Consider the following 22361-nt stretch of genomic DNA (forward strand, 5'->3'; position numbering starts at 1 on the left):
GAACTTCAGTTTTTAAATTGCGTGTTCTGTCATATAGCTAACAGTGTCTGCTCTCTTCCCAATTTACTGTAGCTCTAGAAATTCCCATGTGTAAGGATGATTGATGACCTTGGATGTTCAGGCTATCAGATAATAAACCTCTGTATATACATAGAAAAGCAACCCAAAGTTATCTACTTGTTTTCTTGTACTTTTACAACCCAGACGTTGGCATATTAATTCCTGATTGACTTGCAAGGACTCAATGATGATTATAGCTTAAAGAGCTTCAAGAGTTCCCCAAGTGACTGGAAATGTATTCTAGTGCTAGCTTCCAGATTATTTGTTGTAGTTTTATACTGACTGATTTAATGTACTTACAAAAACTGAGCTATTTCCTTTGTACATAGTATAAGACACTTATAATCTTGTGGACATTTCTACTGCTGCTGTTGCTGCTACCAAAAAAAAAATGACCTTTCTTACCAGTGACTTTGACTGCTTTGTCCCCAGTCTCACAACTTTCTATCAAGGGACTAATGATTATTATGTTACTCAGGAATGATTACCTGTGGTCTCCCCTTTCTTTCCTGCCTCCTCACACATCCACATTCCCACCATGATTTTTCAGCTGAGCAAGACTTTTTTCTTTTTTTTTTTCATTTTGTTCTTTCTCCTGTTCTAATACTACTTTTTCTAGTATATGTAAATAAGGAAGTAAAATTTGAGCTAGTTTTATTTAAAATGTAATAAAGTTAAAATAAATGATTTTCCCTACAAATTTGAAAATAATTGTTTGAAAATTTTAGAATTTAAATTCTTGGAAGGCAAATCTAGCAGTTAGAACTGTTTCATAAATGTTTTTATTTAAAGTTATAATTCCTTTATTTTGACAATTTTGTCTAGATGTCATATGATATTTATATACACAGACATTCATACACATGATTTTTTGTGTTTCAACCTGAAGAGAGTTACCTCTTTTGGTTCTTTTACATCTACTCTTTTGTCTTTCTTCTGAATAGTTTTACTTCCTGGTCTTCAAACTGAGAACATTATCCTTGTTTCCATTTCCTGAATAATTTCAACCACATTGCTTTGAAGAGGCTATCTGCATTGTTTAGCTCCTACTTTTCTTTCTTTATCCTTGAACTCTTAGCCAAATCTAATTTCTCACAGTCTTTTTTTTTCATGCTAAAAGTGATAGAATTTTTTTTTCTTTATCTCCAGATCCTTCAGGAATTTTGTCATTATTAGTTGAAATATTATCACTTCGTCTGTCTCTCCTCATTCCCATTCTCTTCCCCAACGCCTCCTGTTTCATAATATTTGTCTAGATTTTCTTATTTCTATTTCTTAAATTCTTCCATTCTTACCAGAACTTTTTTCATATCAGATGACTTTTTTCTCTGTAATCTGTACATGTTGCCATTTCCAAAATCTTTCTTGATACTTTATCCCCACTATGGAAACCCTCTGTCAGATTGTTAATGTTAATGTGCATTTGTGACCCCTATTTTTACTCTTTATTGATTCTTACATTGACTCTCTTACCCTCTCAGCCAAACAAAATTTCTCTTTATATCTTTATTCTACCCCCTTACTTTCTAATTTACCTCCCTTGATGCTCATAACTACCTACCACAAATTCGCTAATCTACCTATATTCTCTTTCAAAGCTTGCTTGTAATCTTAACTCCTTTTAAGTAGGGAAAGAAGCCTATTTTGTAATCGATTTAAATATTTTCTCAGAAATCTGTATGCTAAACTAAAGAGAAATGCCTCATAAAACAACACCAACACTCAACCAATCAAAGCTTCCAGAAAAGGAAGGTAGTTTTATATATTTCAGTCATCCCATTGAAATTTTGCTCCTGTTGTACCCAGCAATATGTTGAAAGCTAGGGGTGATACAAACCCAGGAGTAGAGAACATGAATTGTTCTCAGAGAACCAATAATTTAGGTAAGGAGACTAGATTCATATACATGAAGCATTTAGAAAGTAGCTATAATAGCTAGCCTAAAAAATAAAAAAAATAAAATAAATAACTAGCCTAATAATCAAAATGCTAGGTTGTATTGCATAGACTGTAAGTGTTTCAAGTAATCAGGGAAAAGAGAAGGCATTATTGTTTGACGTTGCCAGTAAAGGTTCTATATGGAAAGTGGGCCTTAAAGAAAATGTAGAATTTAGATTAGCTGGACTGAGCTGGGAGCCTTGCGTTAGCATATACAGGTAAAAAAAGGAATTGCTTAGCAAAGACTCTAACAGAGAATAATTGTGGGTTTTTTTTTTAAAAGATTTTATTCATTTATTCATGAGAGACACACACAGAGAGAGGCAGAGACATAGGCAAAGGGAGAAGCAGACTCCCTGTAGGGAGTCTGATGGTGGACCTCTATCCCAAGGCCCTGGGATCATGACCTGAGCCAAAGGCAGGTGCTCAACCACTGAGCCACCCAGGTGCCCCCGAGAAAGTAATTGATTTTAAAGCAGCAAACTTTGTTCTAGGAAGGAGTAGGAAATATAATCAGATAATTACATTGGAACTAATTGATCGAAAGCCTTGAATTCCAAATTGAGGCATTAAGAATTGTTAAAAAGAAAATCCCCTTCCTATACATTTTTGTTAATCAGGGTTTTATCTTATTTAAATATCCAAGATTTTCTTATATAATAATATCATTCGTTAATATTGAGTGTTACACTACGTGCTAAGCATTGTTCTAATATTTGTGTGTAAGCATAGCTCATTTTGTCTTTACAACAACCCTTTGTGGTAGGTTCTATTTTAACCTTATTGTACAAATGAGGATGGAAAAAAAAAAGGTAAATACAACTGGTTCAGTTTGGCACAAGTGACAGAATCAGTATTCAAACTCAGGAAATCTCTGGTACCAGAATCTACATTCTTAGTGCTATATGTACAACCTTAGTAAAGGATATATATAAGTGCTGTAAATATATAGTGAGATTCAGATGATTGAACCTGACTTATTTTTTTATTGAAAGATAATATTCTCAAGCACTACTCACATTGGATCACAGTAATCCTTTCATCCTGAATAGATTTTTTGCTTAAGAAAATCTTTATAAGGAAACTTAGGGCTGGAAATTTTAAAAAAGATTAATCCATTTTTTTTTCAGATGAAATGATACTGGTTTTATGTTTTGTAAAATCTTTATTTCACCGGTCTCTTTATTACAATAGGGCTTCTGGTTGGGACTCTTGATTCAGTCTTAGACTCTACTGCTAAAGTTGCTCCATTTCGCATCCTACACCAGACACCAGATTCTCAAGTTTACCTGTCAATTGCATGTGGTGAGTATGATTTTTAAAACGTATAATCAAAAATAAAAATAAAACGTATAATCAAATAAAGATACTAAGAAATTGAAATTTTTAAAAAGATTTTATTTATTTATTCATGACATACACACAGAGAGAGAGAGAGAGAGAGGCAGAAACACAGGCAGAGGGAGAAGCAGGCTCCATGCAGGGAGCCTGACGTGGGACTCAATCCCAGGTCTCCAGGATCACACCCTGGGCTGAAGGTGGCGCTAAACCACTGGGCCACCGGGGCTGCCCAAGAAATTGAATATTTACATTTATTCTCCTCAGTTTTGATTTAGAAAAGAGTTAAACATGTAACTCTATATTGAGAGACAAGATAATATGATTGTTTAGATAAGAAGGATTACAGATTATTACAGTTTTTTAAAAAAATCCATTAGTGTGAGGGATGTAAAGCATGTGTTCCAGCAAATTTTGAGCAAATTTTGGTCAGCACTACTGCTATATGATTCCTTTCTTCAGCTTACCCAACTGCTGAGAAGATGAGAACCTCCTCATGAGATACGTCATTTCATCTGTAATAACTCAGGAGAATTAAGCCCAAAACTAAAGATTGTCCCCCAAGAAAGTATAAGCCTAAAAAATTGAAACATTTTTAGTTACACACCTACTTTCTCACAAAAGGGATTATATCCTAAGAAGAGATGTTTTACTGGTAATGCTATGTATTCATTCATGCTGAGATAGTTGAGATGCTTTCACATAAATATACCTTGTACATAGAAAATGAATTAGGATATCCTTTCTAATAAAACAACTCAAAATTTTAAAAAATGACAGTTTACTTCTTTTATGATGCCATTATAATGTTGGTCTAAATTAAAATCCCAAATTTCTGACCTTTTTAATGTTGAAAGACTTCCTTTTTCTCGTTCTTTCATCTCCCCCTCTCTTCCCAAGTAGATACACTTAAAAAAAACCCATGTAAATTCCTGGATAGTTTATATGTGTGAACATACAGCATACCATGAACTTTTAAAGATATGTGGCTTGTCTTTTGCATTTCCCTATATATTTTCTTTAGTGTTGCTGGTGTTTTCTCTTGGCTCTCTTAAATTGAATGCCATTTAAACTAAATGAGGAAGACATTATACCTGCTGACATTTTGAGACATTTGTAACCTCAACTCTAAATCTGGTTGGTAGAAGTTAGGTAGGGAAAAATGTCCATTCCACTTTAAAGAGGGAGGATTATTGTGTTACTTATTCCCCCAAATTAACATGATGCAGAGCTATAATAATTACCTACTAATAAAACTTCCTTATACCTAAAGGACCAAAATAAAGGCTTAAAATTTTCCCATGGCTTTTATTTGTGATTAATTAAAGTTATTTTTCTTGGTATTGTGACTTCAGTAACATGTTGACATTGACATAGTATTGTCATGTGCATGTTGTTTGCAGTCACATAGATTATAGGGATAGTATTGACTGTATTATTTGAAGACCATGGATTAAATTCTATATTTATGTCCTGGCACTCTGTATATTCTCTTTAAAAATATTGGTTGCTGTAGGCACCAGTTACTGGCGTCTTGTTTTCAGAATTTTGTATCTTTTCTCATGAGTTGTATTTATTTTTTCTCCTTTCATTAAATATTTTAGTCTCTCATTTGAGGTGAAAATAGTATTTGTCTCCATATATAGAGATTGAAATAGAGAATAAATGTAATTAATATCTTTATTCCTTTATGATCATCATTTCTAAAAATGAGCAAATATAATTTTATTTCTTTTTGAACTAAGCTTGTAAATATCAAGAGCAGTTTTGTTGTGGACTTTCCCTTGAATCTTTTATTCTTTTTCATTTTCAATTAGGAGCCAACAGAGAAGAAATTACCAAACATTGGGATTGGTTGGAACAAAATATCATGAAGACCTTATCTGTGTTTGATTCAAATGAAGATATTACTCATTTTGTACAAGGAAAAATAAGAGTAAGTGATGGGGATGTATTTTGTAGCTGGGATATTAAAATCTTTGACCATCTTATTTTAGGATCACAAGCCAGGTGGGAAGGTCATTGTTTTCCTGACACCTTTCAATATTGGCATAAGTACACATATGAATGTCAGAATCAGTGCTAAAGAAAACTATAAAGTCAATGATTAGTTTCTGGTCCCCTTATAAGTGCTCTTAGGGATATTTTCATTTCAGTATTTCTTAAGCTTAGAATTTGGATGAATCCTTTGCTCAATCAAAAAAATATTTAGCACCTGTATTTGTGTTAGCTCCTTGTGAGGCATTAGAAAAAGCCTAATTATAAAATTAAAGAAAATTTGCTCACCTCTGTCCTAAAAGAAGCACTTATGTACACACATATACAGGTATATGTACCTGTGTAGATATATATGATTGTATTCAGTGAACTGTTTAAATATATAAAATGTGTTTTTATTGGTAGGAAGTAATTAGTTTTTAAAAAATATTTTGTCTCCTTTAGGGATTGATTGCTGAAGAGGGAAGACATTCTTTTGCAAAAGAAGATGATCCTGAGAAATTTCGAGAAGCACTTTTGAAATTTGGAAAATGTTTTGGTTTACCAGAGCAGGAGAAGTTAGTGACCTATTACTCATGCAGTTACTGGAAAGGACGGGTTCCTTGTCAGGGTTGGCTCTATCTTAGCACCAATTTTCTGAGCTTCTATTCTTTTTTGTTGGGATCAGAAAGTAAGTGGTTTTTGTTGCTTACCATGATTTTGAACATGCCGACTGACCTATCAACTCTGTGGTGTTGTTAGGTTGTATATAAAGCAATAGGATTGATATTAAGAGTAATTAAACTATACATTAAAAAGTTCACTTCATCTAGAAAAAGAATCCTTAACATAGGAGCCATTGAAAGTATATACAGAATGCCTTGCATATTGTGGAATGTGAATGAATATTAAATGATGGTGACCTGGCATATAACTCCTTTTTTTGTTTTGTTCTAAACTATTGACTTTCTACAATTCATGTTTTAATCTTTGTTTTAGAGATAGAATATAAACATAGTAGCCCTAATACCTAATGGCCCAAAGTTATAAAGAAGAATCAAACAGTAATGTTCATAACACACATACAGCTTTTATATCAGTGATTATGCAACTCTGTAAAGTAGCATATTTAAATATAAAATCTGAATATTTTTAAAAAATTCTTTAAAATTATATCTGTTCTTAGAATCACCAATTATATGTTCATGGTCATGCTACAAAACTTTAACTGATCTTGAAGTCTAAAATGTTTTAGTTCATACCATTTTGAAGTGGTTAGCTATTATTTCAAAAGACCTGATTGATAAACATTAATCAGTATTGAGAAATTTAATCATATCTGCTTGTATTCTTATTTGCAGTAAAACTCATTATCTCCTGGGATGCAGTCTCAAAACTTGAAAAGACTTCAAATGTTTTACTAACAGAAAGTATTCATGTGTGTTCCCAAGGGGAGAATCACTACTTTTCAATGTTTTTGCATATTAATGAAACATATCTTCTTATGGAACAGCTGGCAAACTATGCCATAAAGAGACTTTTTGATAAGGAAACATTTGCTAATGACCCAATCCTTGATGATCCTCTACAAATCACCAAGAGGTATTCAGAGCTTAATACTTTTTAAAGTATTGTTTTACCAAAGAATGATAACATTGATTATCATTAAAAATTAACTGTTCTATGTTATATGATAATTTTTCTTTAGAATTAATCATTGATGTGTGGGGTATTTTTGTTTATTTGTATGCATTTCACAAATGTATCCCTTCCATTAATTTTAATCCTAAGAAGTAATAGAAGTTAGGTTTGAAAATTATTTATTGAGATCCCAGTAGGATTTGCCCTGGAGTGCTTTTAGAAATTTAGAGATTTTTATATGCATGGTTAGTCTAAATTTCTCTGTGAGTAGTCTAGACAATTTCAGGTATGATAGCATAAAATTATTGTTTATTTTTAAACATTTATAGACAACATAATTTTTTAAAATATTTTATTTATGTATTTAAGTGGGGATGTGGAGGGGCAGGGAGAGGGACAAGCAGGCTCCATTCTGAGCATGGAGCCCAACTCAGGGCTTGAATTTACAACCCGGTGATTATGACCTGAGCTAAAATCAGGCGTCAGCCACTTAATTGACTGAGCCACCCAGGCACCATGAGAAGTATCTCTGATAGCTGTTTGCCACTATATTTTGCTGAAACTGACCAGAGCCCTTTCATACTGCTCAACACTCAGAACAATTGACTGAAATGAGCATGCCAAAAGAGAGGGAGAGAAGAGAGGATCTAGAAACAGCTAGTGCATGCGTCTTCTGGCAAGGAGCATGAGGGTATAGACTGTATGGGAAACTGAGATTGCAATCCTATGGGTAGACCAGAACAAGTGACCTAGAGGGTTGTGTGATTACTACATAGCCCTAACTGGGTATGGTTGTTCTACTTGCCTATTTCTATTTCTAAAATTTATACATAAAGATTTCTTTTTGAGTGAGTCGGCCTGCTTTTCTGGAAAATAGATCAGCAAGGTGAATTTTTTAGAGGTCTAGGGGTGCATGATTTACAGATAGAACTCTGTAAAGATTAGGTACTCATTTATTTATATTATATATAATTGAGCATTTGTTTTGGTAAGTTTTTCCTTGATTAGCCACCATAAACATAAACGTTTTAGCCATTTTATTTCTCTTAGAATATCCTCTCAAAGGCCATCTATCAGTGAGTTATTCATTACCAAGTCTGTATTTAAATGATACAGGAAATCCATTTTTGTCTCTGTGCATTTTTAAGAGAGCCTATTGAATCATATATATATGATTTCATTTTATTTATTTATTCATGAGAGACACACAGAGAGAGAGAGAGAGGCAGAGACATAGGCAGAGGGAGAAGGAGAAGCAGGCTCCATGCAGGAAGCCCGATGTGGGACTCAATCCCAGGACTCTGGAATCACGCCCTGAGCCAAAGGCAGATGCTTAACTGCTGAGCCACCAGGCATCCCGAAAACCATATACATCTAAATCTTTTTTTTTCTAGTAAGTTGAAAAGAACAATAGCTTATTTAGACTCAGTCTCCAAATGACTTTTTTCTAAAACTGAATATCTTTTTTGCTTCAGCTTATTGTTTTTACCAATATGTATCACTTCTATAAAGAGTAGAGAAGCACATTAACAATAGTTCAATTCAGTGTATATCCTTCCAGGCTTTTTAATGCATTAATTAAAAAGTATTTGCAAAAGACATGATAGGGACTAAACATCACATATTATTCTGCAGTCTGCCTTTTTCTGCCTTAAAATAATATACCATGGACATCTTTTCATTTATATAAATAAAACTCATCTTTTTTTAAATCTGCATTTTATTTTTTTAAAGATTTTATTTATTCATGAGAGACACACACACAGAGAGAGAGAGAGAGAGAGAGAGAGAGAGGCAGAGACAGGCAGAGGGAGAAGCAGGCTCCATGCAGGGAGCCTGACGTGGGACTCAATCCTGGGCCTCCAAGATCACACCCTGGGCCAAAGGCAGGCTCTAAACCGCTGAGCCACCCAGGGATCCCTAAAACTCATCTTTTAAAATAATAAAATAACCCAGCAAATTATAATTTAAGTGAGGTAAAATTAATGTGGTTTTCTGTTCAGAATTAGTTTGAGAGACATGATGAAATGCCATGTATTCAAACAGTATATACTGGAAGGATGAATTTGGTTTTAACTTTGTTGGCTTTGTGTTAGAACTTGCATAATTTACTTACTACTGGCATTGCTGCTTAACACAAGTGTTTACTGCCTCTAGAAAAATTGTACTATTTTAAGCAGTTGTTTTTTATTCGTATGTTTACATATCAGCTAACAAGTCATATTTATTTGTTGACATCTATCCTGTGCCCAGTACTGTGCAAGCAGTGTTGGATTTTTTTTTTTTTTGCCTCTAGTATGGATTTTTTTTAAACATACATTTATTTTTTATTTTTGTAAAAGATTTTATTTATTTATTCATGAGAGACACACAGAGAGGCAGAGACATAGGCAGAGGGAGAAGCAGGCTCCCTGCAGGGAGCCTGAAGCGAGACTTGATCCCAGGACCCCAGGATCATGCCCTGAGCCAGAAGCAGATGTTTAACCACTGAGCCACCCAGGCATCCCTAAACATACATTTAAATATTTGTCTTACTTAATTTTAATATTGTCTTATATGTACTGTTCTTGTCTAAATTTTGATCCTGTAAATTTTAATTTTTTCTGTTCATTTTTTCTGTTGCATTTTTATTTTGTTTGAACTGGGTGACTCTTGATTTTCAGATAACCACAGATAAAAATTGTTTACCAGCACTGGTTTAGCCATATTTGCATGTTATGAGCATATAATAATATAATAATAATCTTCTGGTAGGGATCCCTAGGTGGCGCAGCGGTTTGGCGCCTGCCTTTGGCCCAGGGCGCGATCCTGGAGACCTGGGATCGAATCCCACATCGGGCTCCCGGTGCATGGAGCCTGCTTCTCCCTCTGCCTGTGTCTCTGCCTCTCTCTCTCTCTCTCTCTCTCTCTCTCTCTCTCATAAAAAAATAAAAAAATAAAAATAAAAATCTTCTGGTAAATCACTCCTTAACAGATGGTTTAAAGTCCTACATTATCTCTAACTTGTGCATTGTAATCTAGTAATAAAACAAAATTGGAAAAGGGAACAAGGAAAATGAATTTGTTATGAATCAGTGTGTATCTTCCATTGCATAGTTTAAGAACATAGCATGTAGTATTTAATCTTTCTGATTTACAGTACATTTAGATTAATCAGTACAGGCATGTGTGCACTTTAGAAGTCATTATTTGAGCCCCCTTTGTTCTTTTCTTCAGAGGTCTGGAAAATCGAGCCCACAGTGAGCAGTTCAGTGCTTTTTTTAGGCTCCCCAAAGAAGAAACCTTGAAAGAAGTACATGAATGTTTCTTATGGGTACCATTCAGCCACTTTAATACTCATGGAAAAATGTGCATCTCAGAAAACTATGTCTGCTTTGCTAGCCACGATGGCAATCTATGTAGTGTAATCATTCCATTACGAGAGGTAATATACATTTGGTTACATATCAGTTTTAGTTTGAAAATGCTATCACTCACAGAATAAAATATCATTTAATTCTGTAAATTATCAAAAATTTTATTTGTACCACCCTTTTTGTAATTTTTAAAGAATCATTTTTTTTTTGACAGAGAGAACACACACAAGTGGGTGGGGGAGAGGGAAGAAGGAGGAGGAGAGAGAATCCCAGGCAGGCTCCACACTCAGCATGTAACCCAATGCAGGGCTTGATTTCACAACCCCAAGATCATGACCTGAGCCAAAATCATGAGTTGAACACTTAAACCAACTGAGCCACCCAAGTGCCCCAATAATCATGTTTTAAGTTCAGTATTATTCTTCAGGATAAAAGTACTAGGATAAGAGCCTTATAGTTCTTATTAAAAGTGAAAATAGAAAAAAATTAAAAATTTACAAACCAGATAAGGGTTCAGGATGACTCAAGATGGAGCATGATTGCTCATTTATGAATACCAAAACTTAGACTTTTATATTTGAAATGCATAGTCAAAGAATAGAATTGATAGCTTTTATGTAAGTTAGAAATAAATTGTCAGCATTGTAGCACTGAATTTTTACATTTGTATTGTTATTTTTTAAGGCTATATGTTGATAAAACTTTTTTTTTTTGAGGAGTGAAATAACTTGCACTGAGTTTGTGTCAGTGGTGCAACTAGCATCCAAAGTCTGTTCCTTAATAAGTCATACCATGGACCAAAGCTTTAGCCACAAAAGATTAAACTAAACATATTTTGCCCGAAAATGTCAGTAACAAGGGAGAATGTGATTCATTTATAGTATGTTTTTACCCTCCAGGTTGTAGCTATAGATAAGACAAATGATTCCAGCAAATCTGTCATCATTAACATAAAAGGAAAAACAGCTTTTCGCTTCAGTGAGGTTAAAGACTTTGAGCAACTGGTGGCAAAACTCAGACTCAAGTGCGGAGCAACTTCAACTCAGTGTCATGATATTAGCACAGAGGTAATTATATAGCAATCAAATCATTCTTTTAAAAAAGTTTGTGTTTCATTGTGGTCCGTTCTTTCAAAAGCTCATAGTACTTTTTCTATTCATGCTTAGATTTATTTTTTTAAAAAGACCAGAACCAAAGAAATTATATTCTCTAAGTCACATTATAAAGCAGAAGTTAGAATTAAGAACTTTATCCTTTTTTAGGAACTCATATTTATTGATTTTACTTTTTTCCAATTTAAATTCAGTTGTCACATTTAAAAACTATTACCATTTGATCTTTCTTGACTGTATCTGCAGTATCTCAGATAATACACATCTTGTGCTTTCATGTAACATAGCTTTTAATAACTCAAACTATATTTAAGAATTTAATAAGGCCTTAAAAAAGGACTCTCCTCTGACTTCTATAGAGAGACAGCAATTTTAAACCAGTTTGGGTATCTTTTATTTAATATCAAGGAGCTCAGCCTTACTTAAATATTATAGCCCAAAGGAAAATAGTGGCAAAGCTATTTACTAGTAAAATATTAGAAAAGGCAAATATTTTTGGCAAAGGGTGGTTAAGAGCCTGATTTTGATGTTTTGTATATCCTTTATCGAAATGTAGGTAGTTTCAATTCAAACTAATTTTCACTTTCAATGCCTGGGAAACTCACATTTTTAATAGATTGATAAAATTTATCATATTATAATTATTGTATTTTAATTAAAAATTCAAAGAAAAAAATCAACATTGGTTTTACAGGCTATATTATTTTATTTGAATAGGATTATAGCGGCTTTTACCTCTGCAGAGTAGACTAAAAATTTTATGCTAAGTCAATTATAATGCAGTATTGATAAGACTAGCTTTTTCTTTGATAAAAGAAAAACACAATGAAAACATGTAATTACAGTATATATATATCTCAGTTCCAGACCCAGCATCTTCATGTTAACCATCAAGAATTTTCATGCCCCAACTTTATAATCTTTAATTCTCTTCAGGTGTGCACCCAGGATACTCCTTAGCTTGATGTTGAGGTCGCAGGTAAAACCTGATCAGTCCTGGTAGTTTCTCTCCCAGTGCTTCTATATTTTTGCTTATATCACTTTTTTTTCCTGGCTTATTCCATTTCAGATTCATTCTCTGTGTTAGATTTAATCTTTGCTTATCTTTCTCCTTCAATTTATTTGTATCTCTTAAACCTGAAGAACCAGAATTTTTCCCCAAAATCTCTCCGGTGCCTCTAGTAGTTGGGTATGATCAGTTGTAAAGAAAGGATTTCATTTCAAAATGAGTTTATCATCATTTCAAATGTAATTCAGAGTTCTAAGGTTTTCTAGTTTCTCTTATCCACTTTTAGAGGTTTTAGTAAGAGTATATACAGAATACAAGTCAGTATACTGGTTTGCTAGGAAATGCTTTTTTTTAAAATGTACTCATTTATCCCCATTCCCTATTTCCCCATCTACCACCCACCTCCCCTCTAATAACCATCATTTTGTTCTCTATTGCTAAGAGTCTATTTCTTTGGTTGTCTCTTTCTTCTTTTTTCCTTTGCTCATTTGTTTTGTATCTTAAATTCCACATTATGAATGAGATCATATGGTATTTGTCTTTATCTGGTTGACTTCACTTAACATTATACTCTCTAGCTCTATCCATGTTGTTGCAAATATCAAGGTTTCATTCCTTTTTTATGGCTATATAAAATATTCCATTGCATGTGTGTGTGTATGTGTGTGTGCCACAATAATATTCCCTTGTGTGTGTGCACGTGCACACACACACACACACACACACACTATTGTATTGTATTGGCTATTGTAAATAATGCTGCAATAAACATAGGGGTGCATATATCCATTTGAATTAGTGTTTTTGTGTTTTTTATGTAAATACCATATAGTGTAATTACTGGATGGTAGGGTAGTTCTATTTTTAACTTTTTGAGGAACTTCTGTACTGTTTTCTAGAATGGCTGCACCAGTTTGCATTCCCACTAACAATGCAAGAGGGTTCCTTTTCCTGCACATCCTCTCCAACACTTGTGTTGTTGATGTTAGCCATTCTGACATGTGTGAGGTGATATCCCATTGTAGTTTTGATTTGCATTTCCCTGATGATGAGTGATTTTGAGCATCTTTTCATGTGTCTGTTGGCTATTTGGTTATCTTCTTTGGAGAAATGTCTGTTCATGTCTTCTAGAGGCCATTTTTAAGTTGGATCATTTGTTTTGTGGGTATTGGGTTTCAGTTCTTTACATATTTTGGATATGGTTATAACCCTTTGTCAGATATGTCATTTGCAGGTATCTTCTGCCATTCGGTAGGTTACCTTTTAGTTTTGTTTCCTTTCGCTGTGCATTAACTTTTTCTTTTGATACAGTCCCAATAGTTTATTTTTGCTTTTGTTTCCCTTGCCTCAGGAGACATATCTACAAAAATGTTGCTACAGCTGATGTGAGAGATACTACTGCCTATGCTCTGTTCAATTTTTTTATGGTTTCAGATCTCACATTTAGATCTGATCTTTAGTCAATTTTAAGTTTATTTTTGTGTATGGTATAAAAAAGTGGTCCAGTTTCATTCTTTTACATGTGGCCGCCCAGTTTTCCCAACACCATTTGTTGAAGAGACTTTTTCTCATGGGATATTCATTCCTACTTTGTTGAAGATTAACTGACTATGTAATTGTGGGTTTATTTCTGGGTTTTCTGTCCTATTCCATCAATCTGTGTGTCTATACTAGTATTATGCTGTTTTAATTACTACTGCTTTTTAATGTAACTTGAAATCTAGAATTATGATACCTCCAGTTTTGTTTTTCCTTTTCAAGATTGCTTTGGCAATTTGAAGTCTTTTGTGATTCCACACAGATTTTAGGATTGTTTGCTCTAGTTCTGTGAAAAATGATGTTGGAATTTTGATAGGAATTGCATTAAATGAGTAATTGCTTTGAGTAATAAAGACATTTTAACAATATTTTTTCTTCCAACCCATGAGCCTGGAATGTCTCCATTCCTTTGTGTCATCTTGAATTTCTTTCATCAGTGTTTTATAGTTTTCAGAGTACAGGTCTTTCATCTCTTTGGTTAAGTTTATTCCTAGATACTTTACTGGTTTTGTTGCTATTATAAATGGGATTTTTAAAAGATTTTATTTATTTATTCATGAGAAACACACAGAGAGAGGCAGAGACATAGGCAGAGGGAGAAGCAGGCTCCATGCAGGGAGCCCAATGTGGGACTCAATCATGGGACTCCAGGATCACGCCCTGAGCCGAAGGTAGACATTCAACCACTGAGCCACCCAGGCATCCTGGGATTTGTTTTTCTTAATTTCACTTTCCGCTGCTTCATTGTTAGCGCATAGAAATGAAGCAGATTTCTGTACATTGATTTTGTGTTCTGCAACTTTACGGAATTCATTTATCAGTTCTAGTAGTTTTTTTGGTAGTCTTCAGGGTTTTCTGTATAAAAAATCATTTTACCAGCAAACAGAATTTTACTTCTTCCTTTCCTATTTGGATGCATTTTATTTCTTTTTCTGGACTGATGGCTCTAGCTAGGACTTACAGTATTTTGTTGAATGGGAGTGGTGAGAGTTAGCAGCCTTATCTTTTTCCTGATCTCATAGAAAAAGCTTTCAGCTTTTTACCATGGAGTATGATGTTAGCTGTGGACTTGTCATATATGGCCTTTCTTAAATTGAGGTATGTTTCTTCTATACCCACTTTGTTGAGAGTTTTTATCATGAAAGGACATTGAATTTCGTCAAATGGTTTTTCTGCATCTATGGGTATGATCAGATGATTTTTATCCTTTATTCATGTGGTTTATCACATTTATTGATTTATGTATGTTGAACCATCTTTGCCTCTCAGGGATAAGTCCCACTTGATCATGGTGTATGAGCCTTGTAATGTGCTTTTGAATTTGATTTGCTAGTATGTTGTTGAGAGTTTTTGCATCTATATTCATTGGGATTGGGACTTGTAATGTCTTGTAATGTTCTTATTTGACTTTAGTATCAGGGGCATACTGGCCTTGTAAAATTAGTTTGGGAGTGTTCCCATCCCCTTTAATTTTTTAGAAGAATGTGAAAGGGATGGGCATTAATTCTTCTTTAAATGTTTGGTAGAATTCACCCATGAAACCATCTGGCCCAGGGTTTTTCTCTGGTGGGAGGTTTTGGATTACATTTTCAGTGTCCTTACATGTTATTAGTAAGTTCAAATTTTCTATTTCTTTAGGTTTTATTGACCATTCATTTTTTATTGCTGAAAAATATTTCATTATCTGGATATACCATAGTGTTTATCCATTCACCTCATGATACCTTGTTTGCTTTCAATTTTTAGCAACTCTGAATAAAACTGCTATAAACATTCACATGCAAATTTTTGTGTAGACATACATTTTCAACTATTTGGGTATATAATTAGCACAATTCCTGAATCCTATAGTAAGGCTATGTTTTGCTTTGTAAGAAACTGCCAAACCGTCTTCTAAAGTGGCTGTGCTATTTTGCATTTCTGCCAGCAATAAATCAGAGTTCTTGTTCTATATCCTCAGCAGCAAGTACTTGTTATTATCAGTGTTTTGGATTTTAGCCATTTTAATAGCCAGTAGTATCTCAGTGTTTTTTTTTTTAATTTACAATTCCTTAACGATATAATACTGAGCATTTTTTATGATTATTTGTCTTTATATCTTCTTTGATGAGGTCTCTCTATTCAGATCTTTTGCCCACTTTCTAACTGGGTGCTTTATTTTTTTAAATTTAATTTCCTTTCATTTTTTAAATATATTTACAATAGCTACTTTACATTCTTAGTTTACAAAATTCAGGAACTGGACCCTCTCAAAGCCATTTTCTATTGGTTGCTTTTTCTTTTTAAATAGTTCTTGTTTTTATTTTTAAACTGGCTTTCTTGGATTACCCCCATGAATCAGTATAATTTGGTGGTCAGCCAGTGATGGGACAGAAGAGTTCCTTAAATGCCTTTAACTATTAAGTTTTCTACTTTTTACCAGGAAATCTTTATGTGAAGATATACCTCAAACTTCAGGTAGCTTATAAATCAGCCTTAGAGGTTCATTGCGTACCTCCAAAGTCAGCCAGAGTTGAGTGACTGGGGCCTTCCACTGTCCTATTTCTTTCCCAGGGAGTTTCATACCCCTGTACATGCATATATACCTCTAGATCCCCAAGAATCCGTCAGAATCTTTCAAAGTTCCCTGTGTTTATCTTGTTATCCAGATCTTCCTTTTAGGTTTTTAGCCAGGCTCTTGTTTGCCCCAAACTGAAATTATAGCCTTAGGCAGCTGTGATGTTATCAGCAGATTACTATGACTTTCTGTAATGCCCTGGGGATGGGGCTTTTTTTCAGAGACCAGAGCTCTGAATCGAATCAAATGATAACAACACCCTGAGAATGGAGATTTTCCAGGGAGCTATTGTTTGGTCAAAGTATTCACTGTGTTCTGGGGATGGGGATTTTCATAAAGTGCCAAAAGATCCATCGGCTGTCTTAATGCAGGCTTTCATGGCTACCATATCTCTGAGCTTGGGAGGAGGGATTATGGGAATAGCCTCAAGTCAAAACTTCACAGAATCTGGTGTTCCTACTGAGGTTCATTAGTTTCAGTTGTATCGATGCTTTTCAGTTCATTCTGTGCCTTTGGTAAATTTCCAGTGTTCTGAACTGGTACTTTTTAAAATCTTTTGCCAGTATTTTGTTACTTTTATAGGGCAGTGGGTTCACTGAAGTCCTGAGTTTGCTGTTCCAGACATTGATTTGTCTACATCTCTAAATTTGATAGAAACACAATGTCTTTCTGAGATGTTGCTTTTATATTTATTAAGTAGATAGATGGTGGTTTATAAATGACAGATAAAACATTAGCATTTCTATTTCTTGCAGAAATTTTTAAGCATACATTTGGGACAATTACATTTTTTCTTTTTCAGGTTCCCATTAGTTCTGATTCTACAGACCCATCTGATAATACTGAGGTACGATCTTTGACATGCCAGAGAGAGTGCAGTGAAACTGTGAACACTGAAGCCTTAATGACAGTATTTCACCCTCAGAGTTTGGAGACTCTTAATTCCAAAATGGTAGGAAAACAAAATATTTAAATCTGTCGATTGAAACAGTTGATCAAAAGTAAAAATCTTAGAGCAGACTAGAAGGTATCACAACTGAAAACTCTTCTTTTGGTGCTCTAAATCAGGTTTTCCAGCAGGTACTACTGTGTGACTTGTTTCATTCCATTACACAAAAGGTCTGTTATCGAAAAAAACAAATAAAAAAATAAAAGGGCTGTTATCAAGAATTAAGATAAACGGGGATCCCTGGGTGGTGCAGTGGTTTGGCACCTGTCTTTGGCCCAGGGCGCGATCCTGGAGACCCGGGATCGAATCCCACATCGGGCTCCTGGTGCATGGAGCCTGCTTCTCCCTCTGCCTATGTCTCTGCCTCTCTCTCTCTCTCTCTCTCTGTGACTATCATAAATAAAATAAAAATAAAAAAGAATTAAGATAAACAATGAAAATTGAACATTGGGTTTTATTTGCATTGATTGCCAATAATCCTAAAATCTGGGTGTTTGGGGGAGAGTGATGGGTCAAAGCTTTACCTCTTAAGTGTAAGTCTCTTCCCATTTTTATATGATTTTAGGTAAGAGTTAAAATAGTAAATTAAAGCTGTTATGCTCACATGGATTTGAAAGATTTGTGATGAGTGGTCTAGTGTTTGGCCCCTCTGTGAGTACTGATTTTGGCTTTCTGTGTTCTTGATTTCCGCAGGTATTGTCTCACTGAGTGGTCTAGTGTTTGGCCCCTCTGTGAGTACTGATTTTGGCTTTCTGTGTTCTTGATTTCCGCAGGTATTGTCTCACAGGGAAGAGAGTTTTCAAGTTATTTGAAAGAAGTTAATTTCTCACCATGTTTACTTGGTATGATTTTTTGTTACAGTTGAAAGAAAAGATGAAGGAACAATCATGGAACATCCTATTTGCAGAATGTGGGCGCGGTGTTAGCATGTTTCGGACCAAAAAGACTCGAGATCTGGTTATAAGAGGGATTCCAGAGGCCTTAAGGGGAGAGCTCTGGATGCTTTTTTCAGGTATTACATTTATTCATTTTATTAACAGACATTAGCTATGCCCCTTCCAGAAGCTAATGCACTAAGTAAAAATAATTACTTAGTGCATATGGCTAGATGGCTAGAACAAAGTCTTATTCGTCATGAGTTCATATTAGTCAAAGAGAATAAGGTAGTTACATGTATTTACCTGTATATCCACACATCTATTGTCTGAGCAAAATAGTTTATTAGGCAAGATATGGCTAATTGAAGGTCTCTATCTCTAATGTCAAAGAAAAGTTAAGGGGAAGAAACAGTTCATGAAAATTCTATTAGATAAAATTGGTATGTTGATGTTATAGATTCTAGTGAAGGCTTTCCTTTTGTTTGTACTAGGATAGCACTTGAGTATAAAGCTAAATTTAATCCAATTCTTTATGTGTATATGTAAGTGGTAGGTTTATTACATTCCTCTTCTTTTGTATCTTAATGCAATCATCTGCACAGGTGCTGTTAATGACATGGCTGCTAATCCTGGCTATTATGCTGAATTGGTTGAGCAGTCCTTAGGGACCTGCAACTTGGCTACTGAGGAAATTGAACGTGATTTGTGTCGCTCCCTGCCTGAACACCCAGCCTTTCAGAATGACACTGGTATATCTTCTCTGAGGCGGGTGCTCACTGCTTATGCATATAAGAATCCCAAAATTGGATACTGCCAGGTATGATTTCATTATAAGCCTATCTGTGTGCCTATTCCAAATGGTAGCACCATATTAAATAAAGCTCCATTAATTTTAAAATTGTGATAAATAGGACAGAGATTGGGCTGAGATTGATAGGGGGTATTTTTTTAAAGATTTTATTTATTCATAGAGACAGAGAGAGAGGCAGAGACACAGGCAGAGGGAGAAGCAAGCATCATACAGAGAGCCTGACGTGGGACTTGATCCAGGGTCTCCAGGATCACGCCCTGGGCTGCAGTCGGCGCTAAATCGCTGTGCCACCGGGGCTGCCCATGATAGGGGGTATTTTTAATCTAGGTAGGATGGTAGTAGGAATACTTAAGAGAATTGATATTTCATTACTTCATTTTTCTTTTAACAAATATTTGTTGAATTCATGCTTTGTAAAAGATACTGTGCTAGGTGCTTAAGACTGTAGAAAGATGAATCATATAAGGATCCTACCCTTGAAGGTATACAGATGAGTAAGTATGAAAACATATATTCATTGTCAAATAAAAAACAAGTGGGACAAATCATTAGAGAAATGTAAAGTTCTATTAGGATTTATAATAGGGATAAGTTATTTTCATCTGGAGGAATCAGAGAAGGCCTCGTGGAAGAGTTTAGCATTTGTAGGTCTTGATAATTGAATTTTGGATGTATGGAGATGGAATGAAAGAATGTTCTGGGTAAAGAGATCAATGTAACCAAACACAGGGAGGTAAACATGGAATATATTTAGAACCGTGTTTTGTTTAGTAGAAATGTAGGGTGAATGAAACGAAGTAGATAGAGAAAAAAATCAATAAGGTAAATCAGGATAGGTCAGGAGTTTGAATTTTATTTTGTAAGTAGTGGGGGAATCACTGGAAAAAATCCTTTAGGAGCACACTATATTAATTAGGGAAGTTAGACCGCTAACACAAATAATCTCAAACAGGTAATAACTTAAACACAGTCGAAGTTTCCTCAAACATATAAACAAAGAAGAGCAAGAGCAAGTATTTAAGTCGATAGGCAGCTCTCCTTCATGAGATTATTCAGGGATTTAGGCTAACAGCAGGCCCCGTCATCTTCAAACATGGCTTCCAACATGCTCTTTCATTGCCATTACCCCTCACAGGAAGCAGGAGAGAGCATGGAGAAACAATTGTGGTAAAATTTATTGGCTTTTAGGCCTAAAACCTACATATATCACTTCATCCATATTATGTAAGGATCTTGGTTTTATGGCCACACCTATTTACAAAGAAGTCTGCAAAATATAATGTGACCGAGCATAAATATGTTCAGATACTATCGAAGAAGGGGAGATAGGATTGTGGTGGATAGCTAGTAGTCTCAGCCACACATTCCTTTTAATGAACTGAGCACTCATAATGATTATGTATCAATCTTATCCATTAAATCTTATCAAGAGAATTTTTTCAAAAAGCAATTTAAGTGAACCAATCACCTAAATTACAAGTATTTAGCATATTTTAAGATCTCTGAGAGGTAAAAAAAAAAAAGAAGCATAGTGCTTCTTTCCTCAAAGAATTTACACTCACAGATTCTGTGATGTTATCCATATGTAGTAGTGTAGAGGCACCTTCAAAGTAGGTAGCACTTGCTTTTCACTTCTAAAAGATGAGATGACTGACTGGGTGGCTCAGTCCAGTAGGCATCTGACTCTTGGTTTCAGCTCAGGTCATGACCTCAGGGTTGTGGGGTCAGGCTCCACACTTAGCACAGAGTCTACTTGAGATTCTCTCTCTGTCTCTACCCCACTCACATACATACAATCTCTCACTCACTCACTCACTCACTCACTCACTCAATAGATAAATAAAACTCACTAAAAGATGAGAGTAAAATTAGAAACATGGAGGGCAAGAGGAAATTTATTCTGAGTTAAGGTAACAATATGAGCAATACCATTCAGGTAAGACTAAGCCTGCCATGGAGATCAGACTGGCTAGGTTCATGTTGGAATCAAGAAGTAACTAAACTTTGTGTGGGACAAGATCATGGAGAATCATTCAAGCCTGGGCAAAGTCTGAATTTGATAAGCAGGTTTATTGCTTTTGATGAAGGAGCCATGTGAGCCGTACTGACTCATTAGTGCTGACTAGCTTGGTTTATTTTTCATTCTTTCCCCCCTCCCTCCCTTCCATTTATTTGATCTATTTTCTTCCTTTTCTTTCTTCCCTTTCTTTTCCCTTTACTTTCCTTTAACCTCCTACAGATACAACTCACATACTCACAAACTTTATCTTTTATTGTTTTTAATATACTCATAAATGTCATGCGACCACCATCACAACCTAATTCCAAAACACCCCTGAAAGAAGCCCCATATCCATCAAGAATTACTTCCCATTCACCCTACCCCCAACTCTAGGCAATCAATAATCGACTTTTCTGCCTCTATGCATTTGCCTATCATAGACATTTTATGTAAATGGAATGATAAATATGTGGTCTTTTGTGTCTGCTTTCTTTCACTTAAATTCATCAATTTTGTAGCATACATTTGTAGGCTGAATAATACTCCATTGTATGGACATACCACATTTCTTAATCTATTCAATGGTTGATAGACTTTTTGGGTTGTTTCAACATTTTGGCTATTATGAATAATGCTGCCATGGATGTTCCTATACAGCTTTTTGTGTAGACATTGTTTTTTTTTATTATTTTAGGTATATACCTAGAAGTGGAATTGCTGAGTTATATAGTCACTCTATTTTTAACATTTTGTGGTACTGCCAAACTACCTCTCAGAGATGGCACCATTTTACCTTCCCACCAGCAATGTACTGAGGGTTCGAATTCCTCCACATCCTTGATAACACTTCATTGTCTCTCTTCCTTTTTTTAATAAATTTATTTTTATTGGTGTTCAATTTACCAACATACTGAATAACACCCAGTGCTCATCCCATCAAGTGTCCCCCCAGTGCCCATCACCCATTCACCCCCACCCCCGCCCTCCTCCCCTTCCACCACCCCTAGTTCATTTCCCAGAGTTAGGAGTCTTTATGTTCTGTCTCCCTTTCTGATATTTCCCACACATTTCTTCTCCCTTCCCTTATATTCCCTTTCACTATTATTTATATTCCCCAAATGAATGAGAACATATAATGTTTGTCCTTCTCCGATTGACTTACTTCACTCAGCATAATACCCTCCAGTTCCATCC

General features: G+C 34.9%; 1 protein-coding gene across 2 annotated transcripts in view; it reads left to right on the plus strand.

Annotated features, from left to right (window-relative positions):
- The window catches only part of TBC1D8B (TBC1 domain family member 8B), a 71347-nt gene that overhangs the window by 19271 nt on the left and 29715 nt on the right, over positions 1-22361 (plus strand). The window contains exons 2-10 of one of the 2 annotated variants that reach the window (XM_055339124.1): positions 3193-3303; positions 5154-5272; positions 5779-6004; positions 6675-6915; positions 10171-10378; positions 11210-11377; positions 17330-17479; positions 18338-18488; positions 18957-19171. In XM_055339124.1, coding sequence (XP_055195099.1) covers positions 3193-3303; positions 5154-5272; positions 5779-6004; positions 6675-6915; positions 10171-10378; positions 11210-11377; positions 17330-17479; positions 18338-18488; positions 18957-19171 — 1589 coding nt within the window. The remainder of the gene's footprint in view (positions 1-3192; positions 3304-5153; positions 5273-5778; positions 6005-6674; positions 6916-10170; positions 10379-11209; positions 11378-17329; positions 17480-18337; positions 18489-18956; positions 19172-22361) is intronic. The other variant, XM_055339126.1, reaches the window with a different exon arrangement.

This window comes from Nyctereutes procyonoides, unplaced genomic scaffold, assembly GCF_905146905.1.
Source record: "Nyctereutes procyonoides isolate TBG_1078 unplaced genomic scaffold, NYPRO_anot_genome, whole genome shotgun sequence".
NCBI lineage: Eukaryota > Metazoa > Chordata > Mammalia > Carnivora > Canidae > Nyctereutes > Nyctereutes procyonoides.